At 45.6% G+C, this 17,677-nt stretch overlaps 2 protein-coding genes across 4 annotated transcripts; both read left to right on the forward strand.

Annotated features, from left to right (window-relative positions):
* Positions 1 to 1,280: 1,280 nt before the first annotated feature.
* LOC111217366 (cytosolic sulfotransferase 2-like) lies at positions 1,281 to 12,774 on the forward strand. 2 transcript variants are annotated; one of them, XM_022739197.1, is made up of 8 exons: positions 1,281 to 1,513; positions 9,022 to 9,160; positions 9,294 to 9,422; positions 10,011 to 10,111; positions 10,198 to 10,324; positions 10,417 to 10,514; positions 12,088 to 12,262; positions 12,360 to 12,774. In XM_022739197.1, exons 2-8 carry the CDS (start codon positions 9,022 to 9,024, stop codon positions 12,470 to 12,472), a joined length of 882 nt encoding a protein of 293 aa, XP_022594918.1. In that variant the 5' UTR covers positions 1,281 to 1,513; the 3' UTR covers positions 12,473 to 12,774. The 2 variants fall into 2 exon arrangements, with proteins under 2 accessions (XP_022594918.1, XP_022594919.1); XM_022739198.1 differs by lacking the exon at positions 9,294 to 9,422.
* A 1,303-nt stretch (positions 12,775 to 14,077) lies between these two features.
* On the forward strand, positions 14,078 to 17,595 carry LOC111217365 (cytosolic sulfotransferase 1-like). Of its 2 annotated transcripts, none has more exons than XM_022739196.1 (8): positions 14,078 to 14,154; positions 14,882 to 15,021; positions 15,141 to 15,269; positions 15,508 to 15,629; positions 16,424 to 16,550; positions 16,690 to 16,787; positions 16,929 to 17,103; positions 17,181 to 17,595. In XM_022739196.1, the coding sequence occupies exons 2-8, from the start codon at positions 14,883 to 14,885 to the stop codon at positions 17,291 to 17,293; spliced, it is 903 nt and encodes a 300-aa protein (XP_022594917.1). In that variant the 5' UTR covers positions 14,078 to 14,154; position 14,882; the 3' UTR covers positions 17,294 to 17,595. The 2 variants fall into 2 exon arrangements, with proteins under 2 accessions (XP_022594917.1, XP_022594916.1); XM_022739195.1 differs by lacking the exon at positions 14,078 to 14,154 and adding an exon at positions 14,540 to 14,749.
* Positions 17,596 to 17,677: the final 82 nt, after the last annotated feature.

Raw genomic sequence — 17,677 nt, forward strand, 5'->3', positions numbered from 1 at the left:
CCTGTGCGGTTCATTGACATGTAAACGGTTGTAATAATGTACAGGATCCAGGCTTTTTTTTAACCTAATTCAAAGGAACAGAAATGGTGGACAAGCTTCACACTTCTCCTCGACTGATGAGGACTCATCTTCCAATCCTGTTTGTGCCGAAGTCCTTTTGGGAGCAGAACTGCAGGGTATGTTTAATAATGAAGTTTGCTTAGTGATTATGCCATCAGAGTAACCATTATTTAGACAGGGAAGCTTTGCTGAGTGCGATGCTAACTCTAATGCTGATCTGAGGGATGTCTAACTCCAGTTACTAATACAAATTATTAGTTCTCAATTGTTCATGAATACAAATTCTATCATGTTTCATGTGATGTTTGCCTCCAGATAATTTGTTGTGTTTTTTTTTCTTATGGAGATCATTTATGCCAAATGCCAAAGAGTATGTATGAGATATAATAACTCATTTGTTTTGTGTTTTTCAAAGATGCAAAAAAAAAAAGTCCAAATTTACTGAAGCATTCTGATGTATTTTGTGGCCTCAGTGGTGTTTGGATCCTGGTATGACCATGTGAACAGCTGGTGGAAGAAGAAAGATACATATTCAAACCTCCATTACATGTTCGAAGAAGATCTTGTTGAGGTAATTTAGTTGTCTCTGTGGGTTGTCCTTGCGTTATTTTACTATTCAGGTTTTTGCAGACGATAATTGTGTGCTGAAATTATCTGACCATGTTTCTAGGATACTGGATGAGAAATAGACAAACTCTGCTGCTTTCTTGGTTTGTCTCTGTCAGTCCAGGAGAAGGAAAGAATTGGATGAGAAATCCAGTTTGAAAAGGACAACATGGTCAATCTTTCAATATACCCAGGGATGGATTTCACAACTTTGTCCTTCACTAAAAAAGGTAAATTAGATAATGATATACAATAAATAAGACATGTAAAAGAAAATCAGTTCTCCACCTAAAATACCTGACTGATTCTCTGTGGTTCTTCAGGAAAGGTTGGTGACTGGAAAAACTATTTCACTGTGGCCCAGAGTGAAGAGTTTGATGAAGATTACAAGAAAAAGATCAAGGACCCCACACTTCATTTCCATGCTGACATCTGAACAGGGCTGGAGTGTATGTAAAGATAATTCAAGGATATTGTGAAGCAAATCTGTTTCAAAATTAAGTTAACTTGTTGCTAATGTTATCTGAGTAAATCAAGTGACTCATCATGTGTGAAGTAGATTATATTTATTTATTTTACTTTGTAACAGAGTTAGATGGAAGGATCAACACCAGTCTCATATTTGGCCACAACCAGCACCTATTAGCTCAGGCTTACCTCTGACCTGATAGCAGTGGTGTTTGACTAGTCACACTTACGTTGATATAAGGACAAACCATGTCCACGCCTGCATTCATTTCAGGAAGTTGTGCAGTTATGTCACAAGGAGTACTACACAAGAAATAGACGTCTTTCGAGTGCATGATCCAGACATAATCACTGTTTTGAAAAATATCTACTGAGCAGGGTAAGTGCGCAGTGAGCTACTTATAACTTCCGGAACATGGCAGGGTTTTTAATATGTATGTTTTCAAATGTGCTGCACTGAAATGATAATTGGCATATTATTAAATGACAGCAGAGGAATGACATTGTTCTGGCTTCATGCTCCTAAAGTTACAGGTCATACACAGCAAATATTTGACCAAGACACTTCAACTGTTTAACTGTTTGTAAATCTGTTGGGATCAATGATTTAAATGTGGAGGCACAGACCATCACAGAAAGATGCGTTGTATTCATAGGTTGCAAATAATAAATCTGCCGCTTATACTTAAGGAAGTAAAGACTAAGGATTAAAGGGATTACATTTTACTTTAACTTTGTTTAACTTTTTTAAATTCCATTCAATGAATAAATAAATAAATGTAAGCTGTCATTGTTCTTTTGTGTATTTAATGTGGCCGGGGAATCCTTAGCTGAACAGGAAATGTTGTAATATTTGAATTTCCCTGCATTAGTAATGTTCTGTGCATGATTTTAAAGCTGGTTGTCTCTTAAATGTTATGTGTTTTGTATTTATCCAAAAATGAATTTACAAAAAACAATCAAGTTCTGGGGCCATGAAAGAGGTTAAATGAACCGAACTTAACTCATGCTATGATAAGGCAATTTACCTAAACTTAGATTTGTTAAATTGCCTTATCATAGCATGAGTTAAATTCTGCAAAAGTCAACAGACATAAGAATCACAAAATGGGACAGTGGATATACTGTCTGATCAGACCAATTGTACACAAAGAGTGATGATAAAAAAACACTCAACACATTAACTAGCAACAAAAGGATTAAAACAGGACGGTTAATCTGTAAATTGAAATAAACATCCTGTTAATCAAAGCCAACAGTATCCAAATACCAACCTCTAAACCAAAAACCAAAGTCTAATGAAACTGACAAATTATTGAACTCCAGTACTGTCATGGTTTGCCATGGCAGGCACTTTTTGTTTGAGTTTATGTTTGGCTTTTGTCACTTCCTGTTTTATTTTGTAGTTGGTTTCCTTGTGTGTCTCAATTTTTCTTTACTTCCTGTCTTGGTCCTGTTCCTCTGTTTGGCGATTGTCTGCCCCGCCCTAATGTGTTACACCTGTGTTCAATCACCCATGCTTCCCTTGTGTCTATACAGTCTATGTGCTCCCCTTTGTCTGTGTCGGTTGGTCTGTTCATGTTGCCTGTTCATGTCGGCTGTTGTTAACCCCTGTGTCTCCGGTTGTTGTTCCTTGTGTGCCCTCGTGCTTCGGTTTCCTGTTCTGTTGATTCACCAGTTTCGTAACTCTAATAAACAATTTTGCACTTCATCCCATTTGTTGGATGCATTTGGGTCCAGCCTTTCCCGCACCGTGACAGAACGAACCGACCATAATATGGACCCAGCTTTAGATCTGGAAGACCCTGAGCCGTCGTCTTCTTTTTGGCAGCTTGCAGCCAGCGCCCCCGTCGAACGTCAGGTCCCTTTTTCACACTGGCTGACCCGCTGTCTGACTCGGATCTGGAGGACCCTGACGAGTCCCCTTTCAAGGGATGAGTCTGTTTTTCCGGGGTTCCGTGGTGGCCACAGAAGGCGATGACATTGTGGCTCCCGTCACCACAGGGAAACCAGGAGCCCTCCCCAACCACCCTGGCTGATGCATCAGCTGTCTCAGCGTTGGGGGTCCCGGTCGACTTCTCCCTTCTTCCCGAGTTAGTGGTTCTGGACAACGTCTCACCTCCTATTCTGTTGGCGGTCCGCCCGATTACTGTATCCTGCTCCCCGTGTCATGTCGTTGGCCTGATTCTGATTCTGATTCCTGATTCTGGTTCCCAGTCAGTGGTCCGGCCGACTACAGTTCCAAATTCCCAGTCTGCGCTCCAGATTTCCTATCAGCAGTCCAGCTGACTCCTGCTCCGGCTCAACCTCCGGAGAGAGCCGGTCTCCGCCACCGTCCTCTGGCCAGGCCTCCGGAGTGACCCGGTCTTCGCTGCTGCCCTTCCGCTCGACCTCCGGGGAGAGCCGTTCTCCGCCGCCGTCCTCCGGCCCGGCCCGGCCTCCGGTGGGAGCCGGTTGTAATGGGGGAAAAAACGGTTTTCCTCCATTTCATGTAACGTTTTCTTTTAATCGGATTGGATGGTCTCTTTTAATGTATGAACAAACTGTATTAACTGATCTCCGCAAATACACTTAATGATTAAGCAAGATGAATGACCCTGAATGAAAGTTGAACTGTTTGCTTAAACGTGTACGTGATGGTCACTGTATAAAAGAGCTAAGTATGAGATTGGAGGGTGTCCAGACTGGCCGGGGAATCCTTAGCTGAACAGGAAATGTTGTAATATTTGAATTTCCCTGCATTAGTAATGTTCTGTGCATGATTTTAAAGCTGGTTGTCTCTTAAATGTTATGTGTTTTGTATTTATCCAAAAATGAATTTACAAAAAACAATCAAGTTCTGGGGCCATGAAAGAGGTTAAATGAACCGAACTTAACTCATGCTATGATAAGGAAATTTACCTAAACTTAGATTTGTTAAATTGCCTTATCATAGCATGAGTTAAATTCTGCAAAAGTCAACAGACATAAGAATCACAAAATGATATACTGTCTGATCAGACCAATTGTACACAAAGAGTGATGATAAAAAACACTCAACACATTAACTAGCAACAAAAGGATTAAAACAGGACGGTTAATCTGTAAATTGAAATAAACATCCTGTTAATCAAAGCCAACAGTATCCAAATACCAACCTCTAAACCAAAAACCAAAGTCTAATGAAACTGACAAATTATTGAACTCCAGTACTGAGTGGTTGAGAGAGGCTGCACCCTATTTGGCCAAATAGTAATAGTGTATGTAATAGTAATGTGTTGCTCTTTGCCTCTGCTTATGATCATTGTGTTGATTGCTGATTCATTCTAATTTGACAGTGTTCGGTAATAAATCTTTGAATCTCCATAGACTCATTGTTGTCTGCTTTCCTCACCTTAGAGCATTATTGCCCCTACACCGGTCTCCGCCGCCGTCCTCTGCCCCGGTCTCCAGAGAGAGCCGTTCTTCGCCGCCGCCCTTCCGCTCGAACTCCGCCGCCGTCCTCCGGCTCGACCTCCGGAGAGAGACGGTCTCCGCCGTCGACCTCCGGAGAGAGCCGGTCTCCGCCGCCGCCCTCCGCTCAACCTCCGGAGAGGCCCGGTCGCCACCGATCCTCCGGCCCGGCCTCCAGAGAGAACGGTCTCCGCCGCGATCCTCCGGCTAGACCTCAGGTCTTCGGAGGCCCAGTCTCCACCGCCGGAGAGACACGGTCTTCGCTGCTGCCCTTCCGCTCAACCTCCGGAGAGGCCCGGTCGCCGCCGCCGCGATCCGGCCCGGAGAGACCCGGTCTTCTACGCCGCCCTTCCGCTCAACCTCCGGAGAGGCCCGGTCGCCGCCGCGATCCTCCGGCCCAGCCTCCGGAGAGACCCGGTCTTCGCCGCCCTCCACTCGACCTCCGGAGAGACCCGGTCTCCGCCGCGATCCTCCGGCCCAGCCTCCGGAGAGACCCGGTCTTCGCGGCTGCCCTTCCGCTCGACCTCCGGAGAGTCCCGGTCTTCTACGCCGCCCTTCCGCTCACCCTCCGGAGAGGCCCGGTCGCCGCCGCGATCCTCCGGCCTGGCCTCCGAAGAGACCCGGTCTCCGCCGCGATCCTCCAGCTAGACCTCAGGAGAGACCCGGTCTTCGCTGCTGCCCTTCCGCTCGACCTCCGGAGAGACCCGGTCTCCGCTGCCGTCCTCCCGCTTACCCTCCGGAGAGGCCCGGTCTCCGCCGCGATCCTCCAGCTAGACCTCAGGAGAGACCCGGTCTTCTACGCCGCCCTTCCGCTCGCCCTCCGGAGAGCCCCGGTCTCCGCTGCCGTCCTCCCGCTTACCCTCCGGAGAGGCCCGGTCTCCGCCGCGATCCTCCAGCTAGACCTCAGGAGAGACCCGGTCTTCTACGCCGCCCTTCCGCTCGCCCTCCGGAGAGCCCCGGTCTCCGCTGCCGTCCTCCCGCTTACCCTCCGGAGAGGCCCGGTCTCCGCCGCGATCCTCCAGCTAGACCTCAGGAGAGACCCGGTCTTCTACGCCGCCCTTCCGCTCGCCCTCCGGAGAGCCCCGGTCTCCGCTGCCGTCCTCCCGCTTACCCTCCGGAGAGGCCCGGTCTCCGCCGCGATCCTCCAGCTAGACCTCAGGAGAGACCCGGTCTTCTACGCCGCCCTTCCGCTCGCCCTCCGGAGAGCCCCGGTCTCCGCTGCCGTCCTCCCGCTTACCCTCCGGAGAGGCCCGGTCTCCGCCGCGATCCTCCAGCTAGACCTCAGGAGAGACCCGGTCTTCTACGCCGCCCTTCCGCTCGCCCTCCGGAGAGCCCCGGTCTCCGCTGCCGTCCTCCCGCTTACCCTCCGCCGCGATCCTCCGCCGTCCTTTCGCTCGGCCTGATCGCCGCCGCGATTCTCCGGCCCGGCCTCCGGAGAGACCCGGTCTCCGCTGCCGTCCTCCCGCTTAACCTCCGCCGCGATCCTCCGCCGTCCTTTCGCTCGGCCTGATCGCCGCCGCGATTCTCCGGCCCGGCCTCCGGAGAGAACGGTCTTCGCCGCCCTCCGCTCGACCTCCGGAGAGACCCGGTCTCTGCTGCCGTCCTCCCGCTCGACCTCCAGAGAGGCCGGGTCTCCGCCACGATTCTCCGGCTAGACCTCAGGAGAGACCCGGTCTTCGCTGCTGCCCTTCCGCTCGACCTCCGGAGAGACCCGGTCTCCGCCGCGATCCTCTGGCTAGACCTCAGGAGTGACCCGGTCTTCGCTGCTGCCCTTCCGCTCAACCTCCGGAGAGGCCGCGATTCTCTGGCCCGGCCTCCGGAGAGACCCGGTCTCCGCTGCCGTCCACCCGCTCAACCTCCGGAGAGGCCCGGTCTCCGCCGCGATTCTCCGGCTAGACCTCAGGAGAGACCCGGTCTTCGCTGCTGCCCTTCCGCTCAACCTCCGGAGAGGCCCGGTCTCCGCCGCGATTCTCCGGCCCGGCCTCCGGAGGGACCCGGTCTCCGCTGCCGTCCTCCCGCTCGCCCTCCAGAGAGGCCTGGGCTCCGCCGCGATTCTCCGGCCCGGCCTCCGGAGGGACCCGGTCTCCGCTGCCGTCCTCCCGCTCGCCCTCCAGAGAGGCCTGGGCTCCGCCGCGATTCTCCGGCCCGGCCTCCGGAGGGACCCGGTCTCCGCTGCCGTCCTCCCGCTCGCCCTCCAGAGAGGCCTGGGCTCCGCCGCGATTCTCCGGCCCGGCCTCCGGAGGGACCCGGTCTCCGCTGCCGTCCTCCCGCTCGCCCTCCAGAGAGGCCTGGTCTCCGCCGCGATTCTCCGTCTAGACCTCAGGAGAGACCCGGTCTTCGCTGCTGCCTTTCCGCTCAACCTCCGGTCGCCGCCGCGGTCCTCCACTCGACCTCCGGAGAGGCCTGGTCTCCGCCGCGATTCTCTTCTCCAGTCTTCTCCGCCGCCCTCCCGCTCGACCTCCAGAGAGGCCTGGTCTCCGCCGCGATTCTCTTCTCCAGTCTTCTCCGCCGCCCTCCCGCTCGACCTCCAGAGAGGCCTGGGCTCCGCCGCGATTCTCCGTCTAGACCTCAGGAGAGACCCGGTCTTCGCTGCTGCCTTTCCGCTCAACCTCCGGTCGCCGCCGCGATCCGGTCTTCTCCGCCGCCCTTCCGCTCGACCTCCGGAGATGCCTGGTCTCCGCCGCGATTCTCTTCTCCGGTCTTCTCCGCCGCCCTCCCGCTCGACCTCCAGAGAGGCCGGGTCTCCGCCGCGATCCTCCGCCGTCCTTTCGCTCGGCCTGATCGGCCGCCCTTCCGCTCGACCTCCGGAGAGACCCGGTCTCCGCTGCCGTCCTCCCGCTCGACCTCCGGAGAGACCCGGCCTGGCCTCCGGAGAGACCCGGTCTCTGCTGCCGCCCTCCCGCTCGACCTCCAGAGAGGCCGGGTCTCCGCCGCGATCCTCCGGCTAGACCTCAGGAGAGACCCGGTCTTCGCTGCTGCCTTTCCGCTCAACCTCCGGTCGCCGCCGCGATCCTCCACTCGACCTCCGGAGAGGCCTGGTCTCCACTGCGATCCTCCGGCCTGCCCTCCGGAGAGACCCGGTCTCTGCTGCCGTCCTCCCGCTCGACCTCCGCCGCGATCCTCTGGCTAGACCTCAGGAGAGACCTGGTCTCCGCCGCGATTCTCCGGCTAGACCTCAGGAGAGACCCGGTCTTCGCTGCTGCCCTTCCGCTCAACCTCCGGAGAGGCCTGGTCGCCGCCGCCACGATCCTCCGGCCTCCGGAGAGAACGCTCTTCGCCGCCCTCCACTCGACCTCTGGAGAGACCCGGTCTTCCCCGCCGCCCTTCCGCTCGACCTCCGGAGAGGCCTGGTCTCCGCTGCGATCCTCCGGCCTGGCCTCCGCTGCCGTCCTCTGGCCCGGCCTCAGGAGAGACCCGGTCTTCGCTGCTGCCTTTCCGCTCAACCTCCGGAGAGGCCCGGTCTCCGCCGCGATCCTCCGCCGTCCTTTCGCTCGACCTCAGTGTCACTTCCTGTTTTATTTTGAAGTTGGTTTCCTTGTGTCTCAATGTTTTTACTTCCGTTTGGTGATTGTCTGCCCCGCCCTAATGTGTTTCATCTGTGTTCAATCACCCTTGCCTCCCTTGTATCTACATAGTCTCTGTGCTCCTCTTTGTCTGTGTCGGTTCATCTGTTCATGTCTGGTTTGTCCTCGGTCTGTTCATGTCGGCTGTTGTTATCCCCTGTGTCTCCGTTTGTTGTTCCTTGTGTGCCCTCATGCTTAGGTTTCCTGTTCTGTTGGTTAGCCAGTTTCGTAAGTCTTCCATTAATAAACAATTTTGCACGTGATTCCCATGTGTTGGCTGAATTTGGGTCCAGCCTTACCCGCACCATGACAAGTTCCTTCCTGACATGGTGAACACCTTATTGTGCCTTATTGGCACTTCCTGTAGTTAGGACCACTGCTTCCGTTCGGCCAATCCTGGCCACGTGAAGCAAGGAACCCCTTGCATCAATACAGAGAATTAGGACAACATAAATTAACATAATGTTGAATATACAAAACTAAATGTGCACACTACAAGTAGAGCTAATGTACTTCCACCAAGCTCGAAATAAACCATAACTATGTTGTATAAAATGAAGACTTATGTGTTTGTGTGTGTGTATGTAATATGGGTGTAAAAGTGTAAAGAAGCTTAAGATAACTGAGGTGTGTCAGTGCATGGGTGTTACTGACTTTTATTGTAGCTGTGTTGCTGCAGGGGCGGCCAACACATGCATTAACCTTATTACTACTTATTAGTTATACATCTGTATTGTACTGGCTACATCAGCTAAGTAAGTATTGAAAATACCAGTTCCATTTTAACGATGTGTACAGTCAACTGAATGATTAAAACTAATATATTTAGGTTTGAATCTTGTTCTGGCAGCATGGCTGGTATTCAAAATGTCATATTGATATTTTCTCACAGATGGAGTTGCCTCCTCGAGCGACACTGTTTGACTTCCATGGAGTCTCCATGACCAGATACTTCACCGACAACTGGGACAACGTCCAAAACTTCAAAGCGAGACCAGATGATATTCTTATAGCTACTTATCCTAAAGCAGGTGGGGTTGTGTGGATTAGAGTATTGACCTTGTGGCATCATTGTTATACTGTATCATTTCATGTTGATGAATACCCTGGAGTTATTTTTTTTCTGATGTTCAGGCCATTGAAAAGCATGTGTTTTAATCTCAGGGACCACGTGGGTCTCGTACATCCTGGACCTTTTGTATTTTGGGCAGGCGTGTCCGGAGCGTCAGACATCCATCCCTATTCATATGAGAGTGCCCTTCCTGGAGATCTGCTTACCGTCTCTACCTGCAGGTTGAATCATGTGGTCACAAGCCTATTAATATCACACTTAAATCTTTTGAATGCAAATTTCTATAGACTGGCTCCTATAGACTATAGACTTTGCGTCCGTAATCTCTACATTGTTGTGTGCTTATTGCCTCAGCGATATTTATTTCACAGACACTGTCAAAAGTCCTGAAACAAGACTCTTTGCCTCACATTAGTCTTGTTTGCAGATATGCACTCAGTCATATGTGTGTCATATGATGAAAGGGCTGCTGTCAGAACTCACGGCTTTTAAGAAACTCAAGAGATTACAATCAGTTTTGTTGTAGTTATTGAAAGAGGTGCTATGTGCAAAGTGACTGGCAGATTCATAGAAAGCCTTTTTTCGGCAAATGTGTAGTTGTATAACTTTCTTTTACTTGATTATCATGTTCTATCAATGTTTTTATCAGCAGGATTTCAGTGTGTAAATTCATGACACCATGTAAAATGTAAAACGTCTGAGAAGCACCTTTTTTTTTTTTTTTTGCCCGTTTTGGCTGTTAGCTTCTTTGGTATATAAACAAGGCTGTACATGCAGTCAGTCACAGATAAATTCTTCTCTTCACAAAGGCAAAGAGCTTGCAGACCAGCTTCCCACCACTCCTCGCCTTATTAAGACCCATCTGCCAGTCCAGTTTGTGCCTAAGTCCTTCTGGGAGCAGAACTGCAGGGTAAAAGCCTTTGAAATGTAAGATTTATGGACCACATTTTAATTCTGATTCAGCTAAGATTTAATTTTTGTTTTATGTCCCTGTAGATAGTCTATGTTGCCCGTAATGCAAAGGACAACGCAGTGTCCTATTTCCACTTTGACCGCATGAACAATTGCCAGCCAGAACCAGGAGACTGGAGCACCTTTCTGCAGAATTTCATGGAGGGAAAGAGTGAGTTCAAAGTAGTTTTCATATGCATGAAGGCTCACTTTCCTCTCATTTCAAGTCTAAATTTTCCTTCATGCATTGCTCTGTGGCTTCAGTGGTGTTTGGATCCTGGTATGACCATGTGAACGGCTGGTGGGAGAAGAAACAGACACATTCAAAAATTCACTACATGTTCTATGAAGATCTCATTGAGGTGAGCTAGACACCTTTTTTGATGGCATAGGTTTTTTTGGAAAATGTTGTAAACACTCTTTTATTCATTAAAAGAAAAGATTTTGTCCGACCTCTTATGGTCATTAATGTTGACAGTTAAGCTGGTTTCTTGTAAAATTACAACATGCCCTGTATTGAAATGAATAGTTCGGCAATTTGGGAAATATGCCAATTAATTTTCTTGCCAAGAGTTAGATGAGGAAAAAAATAAATATGAAAGAGGACAGTAATCTTAGTATGAAGACTTGAAAGCAGCAACTCAGCTAGAGGACTCAAGGAAGTCACTGCACCAGCATGTTACCTCTCCCCTAAAACTACATCTCTCTTTTTGGTCCTGATTAAACAAACAAGATATGTTTTAGAGGGACTGGTAGGTTTTTTTTTTTTTTTTTTCTTAAATCTTTGAACAAAGACTGGCTGTTTCCCCCTGCTTCCAGTCTTTCTGCCAATCTCACCATCTCCTGATTTTGGCATCAATTTAATGATCAGACATGAGGGAGGCACCAGTCTCATGTCGGGAAGTTCTCGTGTTACGTTGCTTCAGTTCACCCAGGTCTGGACTTCTAAATATATCAAGTATTTCAACCTTTTGGGCAACAAGATTGCAGGGTATATTAACATTATATGCAGACCAAGTGAAAGTAAAGCTAGCTATCAATTAAACTGTTGTACAGTATGGCATGTACCGTAAGTGTCGAGGGCAGCGAGTACGTACAAGTGCTAGCATCGGCATCATTCAAGTCAAGTTGAATTGAGTTTGTGGCACTGAATGGTCTCGGCAGCACTTACATACATTAAGCCCTGAGGAGAAATCATGATTCTGTCAGTCACCTTCTGCACTGCTTAAAGCAAGCTGCCACAGTATGAGGAAACGGTAAGGACGACCCAAATGCTGACCTGTTACAGGAGGGCTAGAATAAAGTCCAGGACATGAAAGATTCAACAATCTAGTGGGGAGGGGACTGAGGAGAGGCCGCTCGTATATAGGTATTTACAGAGAGTTTAAACAGAGAGTTTAACATTTCACTAATCTTTGTTGAACTTTCTAATGTTCAACTAATGTTTGACAAATATTCACCGAAAAATCAGTAAATCATTGAATGGTTAAGGTTGGGGTTAGCAGGGTTTGTTGAATTGTTGAATCTCAACTAATAACCTGTTGAAATGTTACAAATACTCAACAAGCTCAACATTGTCACAAAAAGTATTGAGTGAGTTCCTACTGTTAAGGTTGTAATGTTCCATTTATGTGGCTTGCAGTTGGTTTGGTAACATAACGTCCAAGAACACAAGAGCTTTTATCATGTCAGACTTTAGAGTGCAAGCATATGGCTATTTCCTGGAGGCTGCACATACCTGTGCAGGACTGAATGTGCAAAAGAATCAGTATAAAAGAATTGGTCTCATGTTTTAGCCAGCACTGTATAGGTCTTCTCAGCTAACTCTCAGCACGAAAGCAAGTCAGCATTATCAAGATTTTGAAAAAAATAACCGCTATGTGTCTTTGATTTATGTCTTCCAAGGCTGACACTGAGACTCTTTAATGTGTGCAGGACTCCGGACGAGAGATAGACCGACTCTGTTCCTTCCTTTGTTTGTCTCCTTCAGCCGAGGAGAAGGAAAGAGTCATAACTGGAGTGATGTTTGACAACATGAAACAAAATAAAATGGCCAACTATTCCACCGTCCACATCATGGATCACAAGGTGTCTCCTTTCATGAGAAAAGGTACAGTGGAATTATCTACTGGGAAAGGAGTCTGGGAAGAAGAAAACTACTCACACTTATCACTGATTTCATTAATTCATCATCTCTGCTCCTCCAGGGAAGGTTGGTGACTGGAAGAACCATTTCACTGTGACCCAGAATGAGCAGTTTGATGAAGACTACTGGCAGAAAATGAAGAATCCCACACTGAAGTTTCGTACTGAGGTGTAGAGGTCCGGCCGGTCAGGTATAAGTGACAAAGATGATGTCTGATCAGTGCATTTCTCCTCATAGTGAAGTGGACTGATGTTATAAACTGATCAAAAATGATCAAAGCTGGATAAATGTCAGACTTGTATATGTTTGAGCCATGTTGAATCTCCTTTGTCTCTGTTTGGGAATCTGGATTATGTCACTGGTTTGTGGAAATTCATTAGATGTAAGTGTATTGGCTTTATTTATATTTATGTCGTAAAATGGCAGTGTATGTTTAAGACCTGAAAAACAATCTTTTTTTTTTTTTTTTTTAATTATCAATTGATCGATCTTTGGTCTATTAAAATATAAATCAAAACATGAAAGAAAACAAAAGACTATGCATAGCAGTACTGATGTAAACACGTTGTTGCAAACATAATATATCCTCCTTAATAATGCACAATGATACAATTTGAACCGAAAAAGGTGTAGGCTGAAGTCAAAGATTATAACACCTACTCTTATGATCACCATCAACTCTTCTACCTATTAAAGACTTAATTGTTACACAATCTGGATCAGAACAATACACACTCGGCTCCATGTCTGTACATTTATCAAAACTTTGTCAGACACGTGGATACAGTCAGTAATACCACATCACTAAATGTCATTTATCAGACAGATTATAATGGGGTATCAAATGTATATTTTATATTAATCTATCAAATAGTATTTTAAATCTATGAACTGTACTACACATTTGAATTCGTCCTCAAGATTGTTTTTTTTAATATTCAACCTTGCTGAAGCTCATATTTGCTGTCTTTTTAAAAACATGTTTAGAAAAGTAAATTAGAACACACTTTGTATATTAGTTGTGCAATCTTGTAACCAACTAAATTATAAAATTGTTATATCTGCAGTTTTGTGAACAGGCCATTTGTTGGTTCTTTATCATCCAATTCAATTATAATTCTTATGGTTCTGTTTTGTTATATGAAAGCCATAGGTGACGGGTGGAACCAGAAGTGAGCAATATAAAACAAGCAACACTTTAACAGATCCTTAGTCTTATATGGTATTGACATGATTAATATGCATTTTCCAACTTAATTTAGCCTATGTATAACACCCAGAACTTTTATTTCATACAACCTCTCCATTTAACCACTGTATTTGAACTTTGTTTTGCTTGGATCAAAGGATGACTTGTTTTATTACTGTCAAAATGTCATTTAAATTCACCACATCATGAAAAATTAAAAAATTTCTCACTTTTGCCCCCTTGATTTCTTACAGACCCACTGTACACTAAATCATCTTCATGAATCATATAGGTTTGTGCACACAGCTTTTTACTGCAGTGCAAGAGTTCAAGTTAGATCATTCGCTCAGAATGAGCTTGGGGTCACTTTGTTGCCTCAAGTGCATGTGGCCATGTCAGCATAAAAAGTGAATTTACAAGATATTTTGTGTGTGTTGGGGGAATTTCTTGAATTCAAACCTATAGACTAACGATCATTCCACCTCTAGCTGATGCAGGCAAACTAAATAAGGAGGGTTGTAAATTAACCATAACACGACGGGATAAGAGGGGAGGAAGGTTCGTCACGGTCCATAATCAGAATCACAGAGGAAGGAGAGAGAAGAGAAAGGAGGCAAAAATTCAACTGAGAAACAACGATCACAGAACGTCGAGTATTCTGGACAAGGTATGTCTCCATTTTTTTTTTCAAATTTATAATATATATATATATATAATGTACTGTTTTTCAAGGAGGTATGCAAAACTCCAGATAGTTGGTTGCATTTTTTTTTTTGACAGCAATCACATTGATTACTCAGTAATCATATTGAAACAGGTATGGACCAAAATGCAGCACACAACTGGATATAGTTTGTAATGACCTTTAATTATGAACCAGCAGAGATAATGCACACAGGTGGGTATTTGGGGGGGTACACACATACACACACACACACACACACACACACACACACACACACACACACACACACACACACACACACACACACAAGGGAAGGCAAGCAACGGTACCGTTAGGGAGCAGGCTGGAGACGTTGTCGAGGTAGCAAGGGGGCGGACGAACCAGGAATGAGCAGGCAGGCCGGTAATCAGAGCCACACGAATGATCAGGAAACCAGCAGGGAAGCACTCACGTTGCGACGTTTATCGGGCGTTTACCGGGGCAGAGTCGATACCGGGAAGTCAGTCCGGAGATGAACGCTGGAAAGTCTTGCACGGACACAGAACAATTGGAGATGGACTGCAGCTGGGAGCAACAGGTGGGGACGGTGAGGCTGATGAGGAGGTGTGTCAGAGAGGAGAGTGAGACGGAGGCGGGGTGAGTGGAATAACACCAGAGAGATCAGGTAGGCGCAGAGGCGGTGACACATATGTTTTTCTTCTCTTTTAAGGATGGATTCACTTTCTCGACCAGAACTTTTTGATTTCCATGGAGTCTCAATGACTCGCTATTTCACAGACAACTGGGATAATATTCAAAACTTCCAGGCCAGGCCAGATGATATTCTTATTGCAACATACCCCAAAGCAGGTGAGTCTGTAAACATGAACAGGATGTGTTTTGCTGCATACTGTAGCTCTTGAATATTTGGATGATGTGGTGGTAAAGGGTTTTAACTATCTAAATTTTTTCCACTGTCATTCTTTGAGGAAACACCTGGGTCTCCTACATCCTTGACCTGCTGTATTTTGATCAGACATCTCCAGAGTGTCAGAAATCCGTCCCCATTTATGCAAGAGTACCTGTCTTAGAGATCACCTTCCCTTCTCTGCAGCCAGGTTGAGTCACATACAGCAGTCACATATTGATTAAAGTTCAAATACTTTCATGCCTACATGGTAATTGTCTGCTTAAATAAGGAAATAGATCACATTGAATTACATGTCACTGTGTGCCGTGAAGTGTCAAATTACTTAATAATAACAGGTGCATTTATCTTCATCATCATGTGTGAATGGTTGATATGTCATACTGCGATGTATTCACTGGCATGTAAAATTTTTTATTACTGTGCAGAATCTTCAACCATACACAAAGGAACAGACATGGTGGACAATCTCCTCACTTCTCCTCGACTCATTAAGACTCATCTTCCGGTCCAGTTTGTGCCAAAATCTTTTTGGGAGCAAAACTGCAGGGTACAGTAGCCCGAGTGTTGTTTCCATTGCCTGAGCTGAGATATTTGATGATATGAAGATGGTGCACATTTGGTGGGAATTTACTGTTTAATCATATCTTTTAATGATTTACAATGTTCATTCATTGGCATGAACCTCAGACCTCTCATAGCTAACTCAATAACAGAGCACTTGGTTAGCCACTAATCTGGCTAACCATAGTCAGATGATGTTAAAAAGAACATTCCATACACATTAACAAAAGTTATCAAAAACATAAAGTGGTAAAAAATACTATATTCAAACAACCAATATAAAATTTTAAAATACTCCTAGAAGAAAATGGATTTATATGAAAAATATTATTGAACCATGTTATTTTTAATAATTTGAATAATAATTGAACATACAGTACATGTTCATCTGAGATGGGTATGGATCTTAGTTAAGAAAAAAGGAAATTAAAGAAAAATGATAAGTGGACATATTCCAGAGAATTTAAAGCCAGGGAGATAATTCATACAAGATTAAAGCAAAGTGCGCTCTGTCGATAAAGATAATGTGTAAGTACAGGAAGTATCAAAGGACTGATTCCAATCCTTTACCCAGTTTGTATATTTCAAATTCTTACAATCTTAACATTATATTATTATTTCAAAATATTATATTATAATTTTGTGTTTTTGAGTGTTAATATAGTTTATAGTTTACATCTGAATATTCGACTATATAGTGAAAATAAAGAAAAACATTTGACTGGTACTGTAGGTATTTCATGCTTCATGCAATACTGCATGTGTCTTTTTGTTGTGTAGATAGTCTATGTGGCCCGCAATGGCAAGGACAGCGTGGTATCTTTTTTCCACCAAGAGCGCATGACCATGATCCTCCCAGAGCCTGGAGACTGGAGCAGTTACCTCCAGAGGTTTATGGAGGGAAAGAGTATGAATAGGAAACACAATAATAAAGTTACAATCAAAATTTTGAGTTTCACTTGAGATGTTCATGCAATAATAAAGTTGTTTGTATTGGGGATGCACAGACACTCCTCAATTCACAGTTTATTGTTGTGTTGCTCCAGTGGTGTTTGGATCCTGGTATGACCATGTGAACAACTGGTGGGAGAAGAAACAGATGTATTCAAACCTCCATTACATGTTCTACGAAGATCTTGTTGAGGTAATTTTGTTTGCACATGTGGGTTTCACACGTGTATGTGTTTGTGCGATTCAGAAGTCTTTGCCTGTTCACAGTGCTTTTCTAAAGCTCTGCTCTTGCTGGTAATAGCGTGGTGACAGTATCTGACCACTATGTTTCCAGGATACTGGACGGGAAATAGACAAACTCTGCTGCTTTCTTGGTTTGTCTCCTTCAGCTCAGGAGAAGGAACGACTTGCAGGCAGAGTGCAGTTTGACAATATGAAACAGGACAATGTGGTCAACCATTCAGCATTTCTAGGAATGGATTTCAAACTTTCTTCGTTCATAAGGAAAGGTACAGTGAATAGTGACATACAATACATGTGACATGTAAAATATAAAATATCTGACTGATTCTTTGTGGTTCTCCAGGGAAGGTTGGTGACTGGAAAAACCATTTCACTGTGGCGCAGAGTGAAGAGTTTGATGAGGACTACAAGAAAAAGATGAAGAATCCCACACTGACATTTCGCAATGAAATTTAGAGGTCCGGTGCAGCTGCAGCTACATAACGAAAATTCCTTAACTGTGATATGTGATCAAATAGATAATGTTAGAGAGATAGATAGAGATAGATAATTACTGAGTCAGGTGCTTAATTTTAAGCGCTGAGGAAATGATCTAATCAGTCTGAATACATAAGTTTATCAAATATCAAAACTTGATGACTTTGACTTTTACAGATTTAAGCGTTATATCACTAGTTTGTCAAAATGAATTTGATAGAGGTATATCAACTGTACAGCTGCAATCCAGTCAAATGTCAGTCTAGATTAAAAGACTGAAAACAGAAACCAACCCACTCACTTTTTTCTTCTTCTCTTGTCATTTGCTATCTTTTGTCCCTATATATCGTATCTATCTTTTCA

Source organism: Seriola dumerili, unplaced genomic scaffold, assembly GCF_002260705.1.
Source record: "Seriola dumerili isolate Sdu_G_001 unplaced genomic scaffold, Sdu_1.0 BDQW01000043.1, whole genome shotgun sequence".
In the NCBI taxonomy this organism is placed as follows: domain Eukaryota; kingdom Metazoa; phylum Chordata; class Actinopteri; order Carangiformes; family Carangidae; genus Seriola; species Seriola dumerili.

What these genes read in the sequence shown, in the direction of transcription:
- LOC111217366 (XM_022739197.1), top strand. Translation starts at nt 9,022, where the DNA reads ATGGAGTTGCCTCCTCGAGCGACACTGTTTGACTTCCATGGAGTCTCC. An exon ending in AGCTACTTATCCTAAAGCAG is followed by an intron (nt 9,161 to 9,293) that starts GTGGGGTTGTGT and finishes TTTTAATCTCAG; the next exon opens with GGACCACGTGGGTCTCGTAC. An exon ending in TCTATGAAGATCTCATTGAG is followed by an intron (nt 10,515 to 12,087) that starts GTGAGCTAGACA and finishes TAATGTGTGCAG; the next exon opens with GACTCCGGACGAGAGATAGA.
- LOC111217365 (XM_022739196.1), top strand. Translation starts at nt 14,883, where the DNA reads ATGGATTCACTTTCTCGACCAGAACTTTTTGATTTCCATGGAGTCTCA. An exon ending in CTTCCCTTCTCTGCAGCCAG is followed by an intron (nt 15,270 to 15,507) that starts GTTGAGTCACAT and finishes ATTACTGTGCAG; the next exon opens with AATCTTCAACCATACACAAA. An exon ending in TTTGGGAGCAAAACTGCAGG is followed by an intron (nt 15,630 to 16,423) that starts GTACAGTAGCCC and finishes TTTGTTGTGTAG; the next exon opens with ATAGTCTATGTGGCCCGCAA.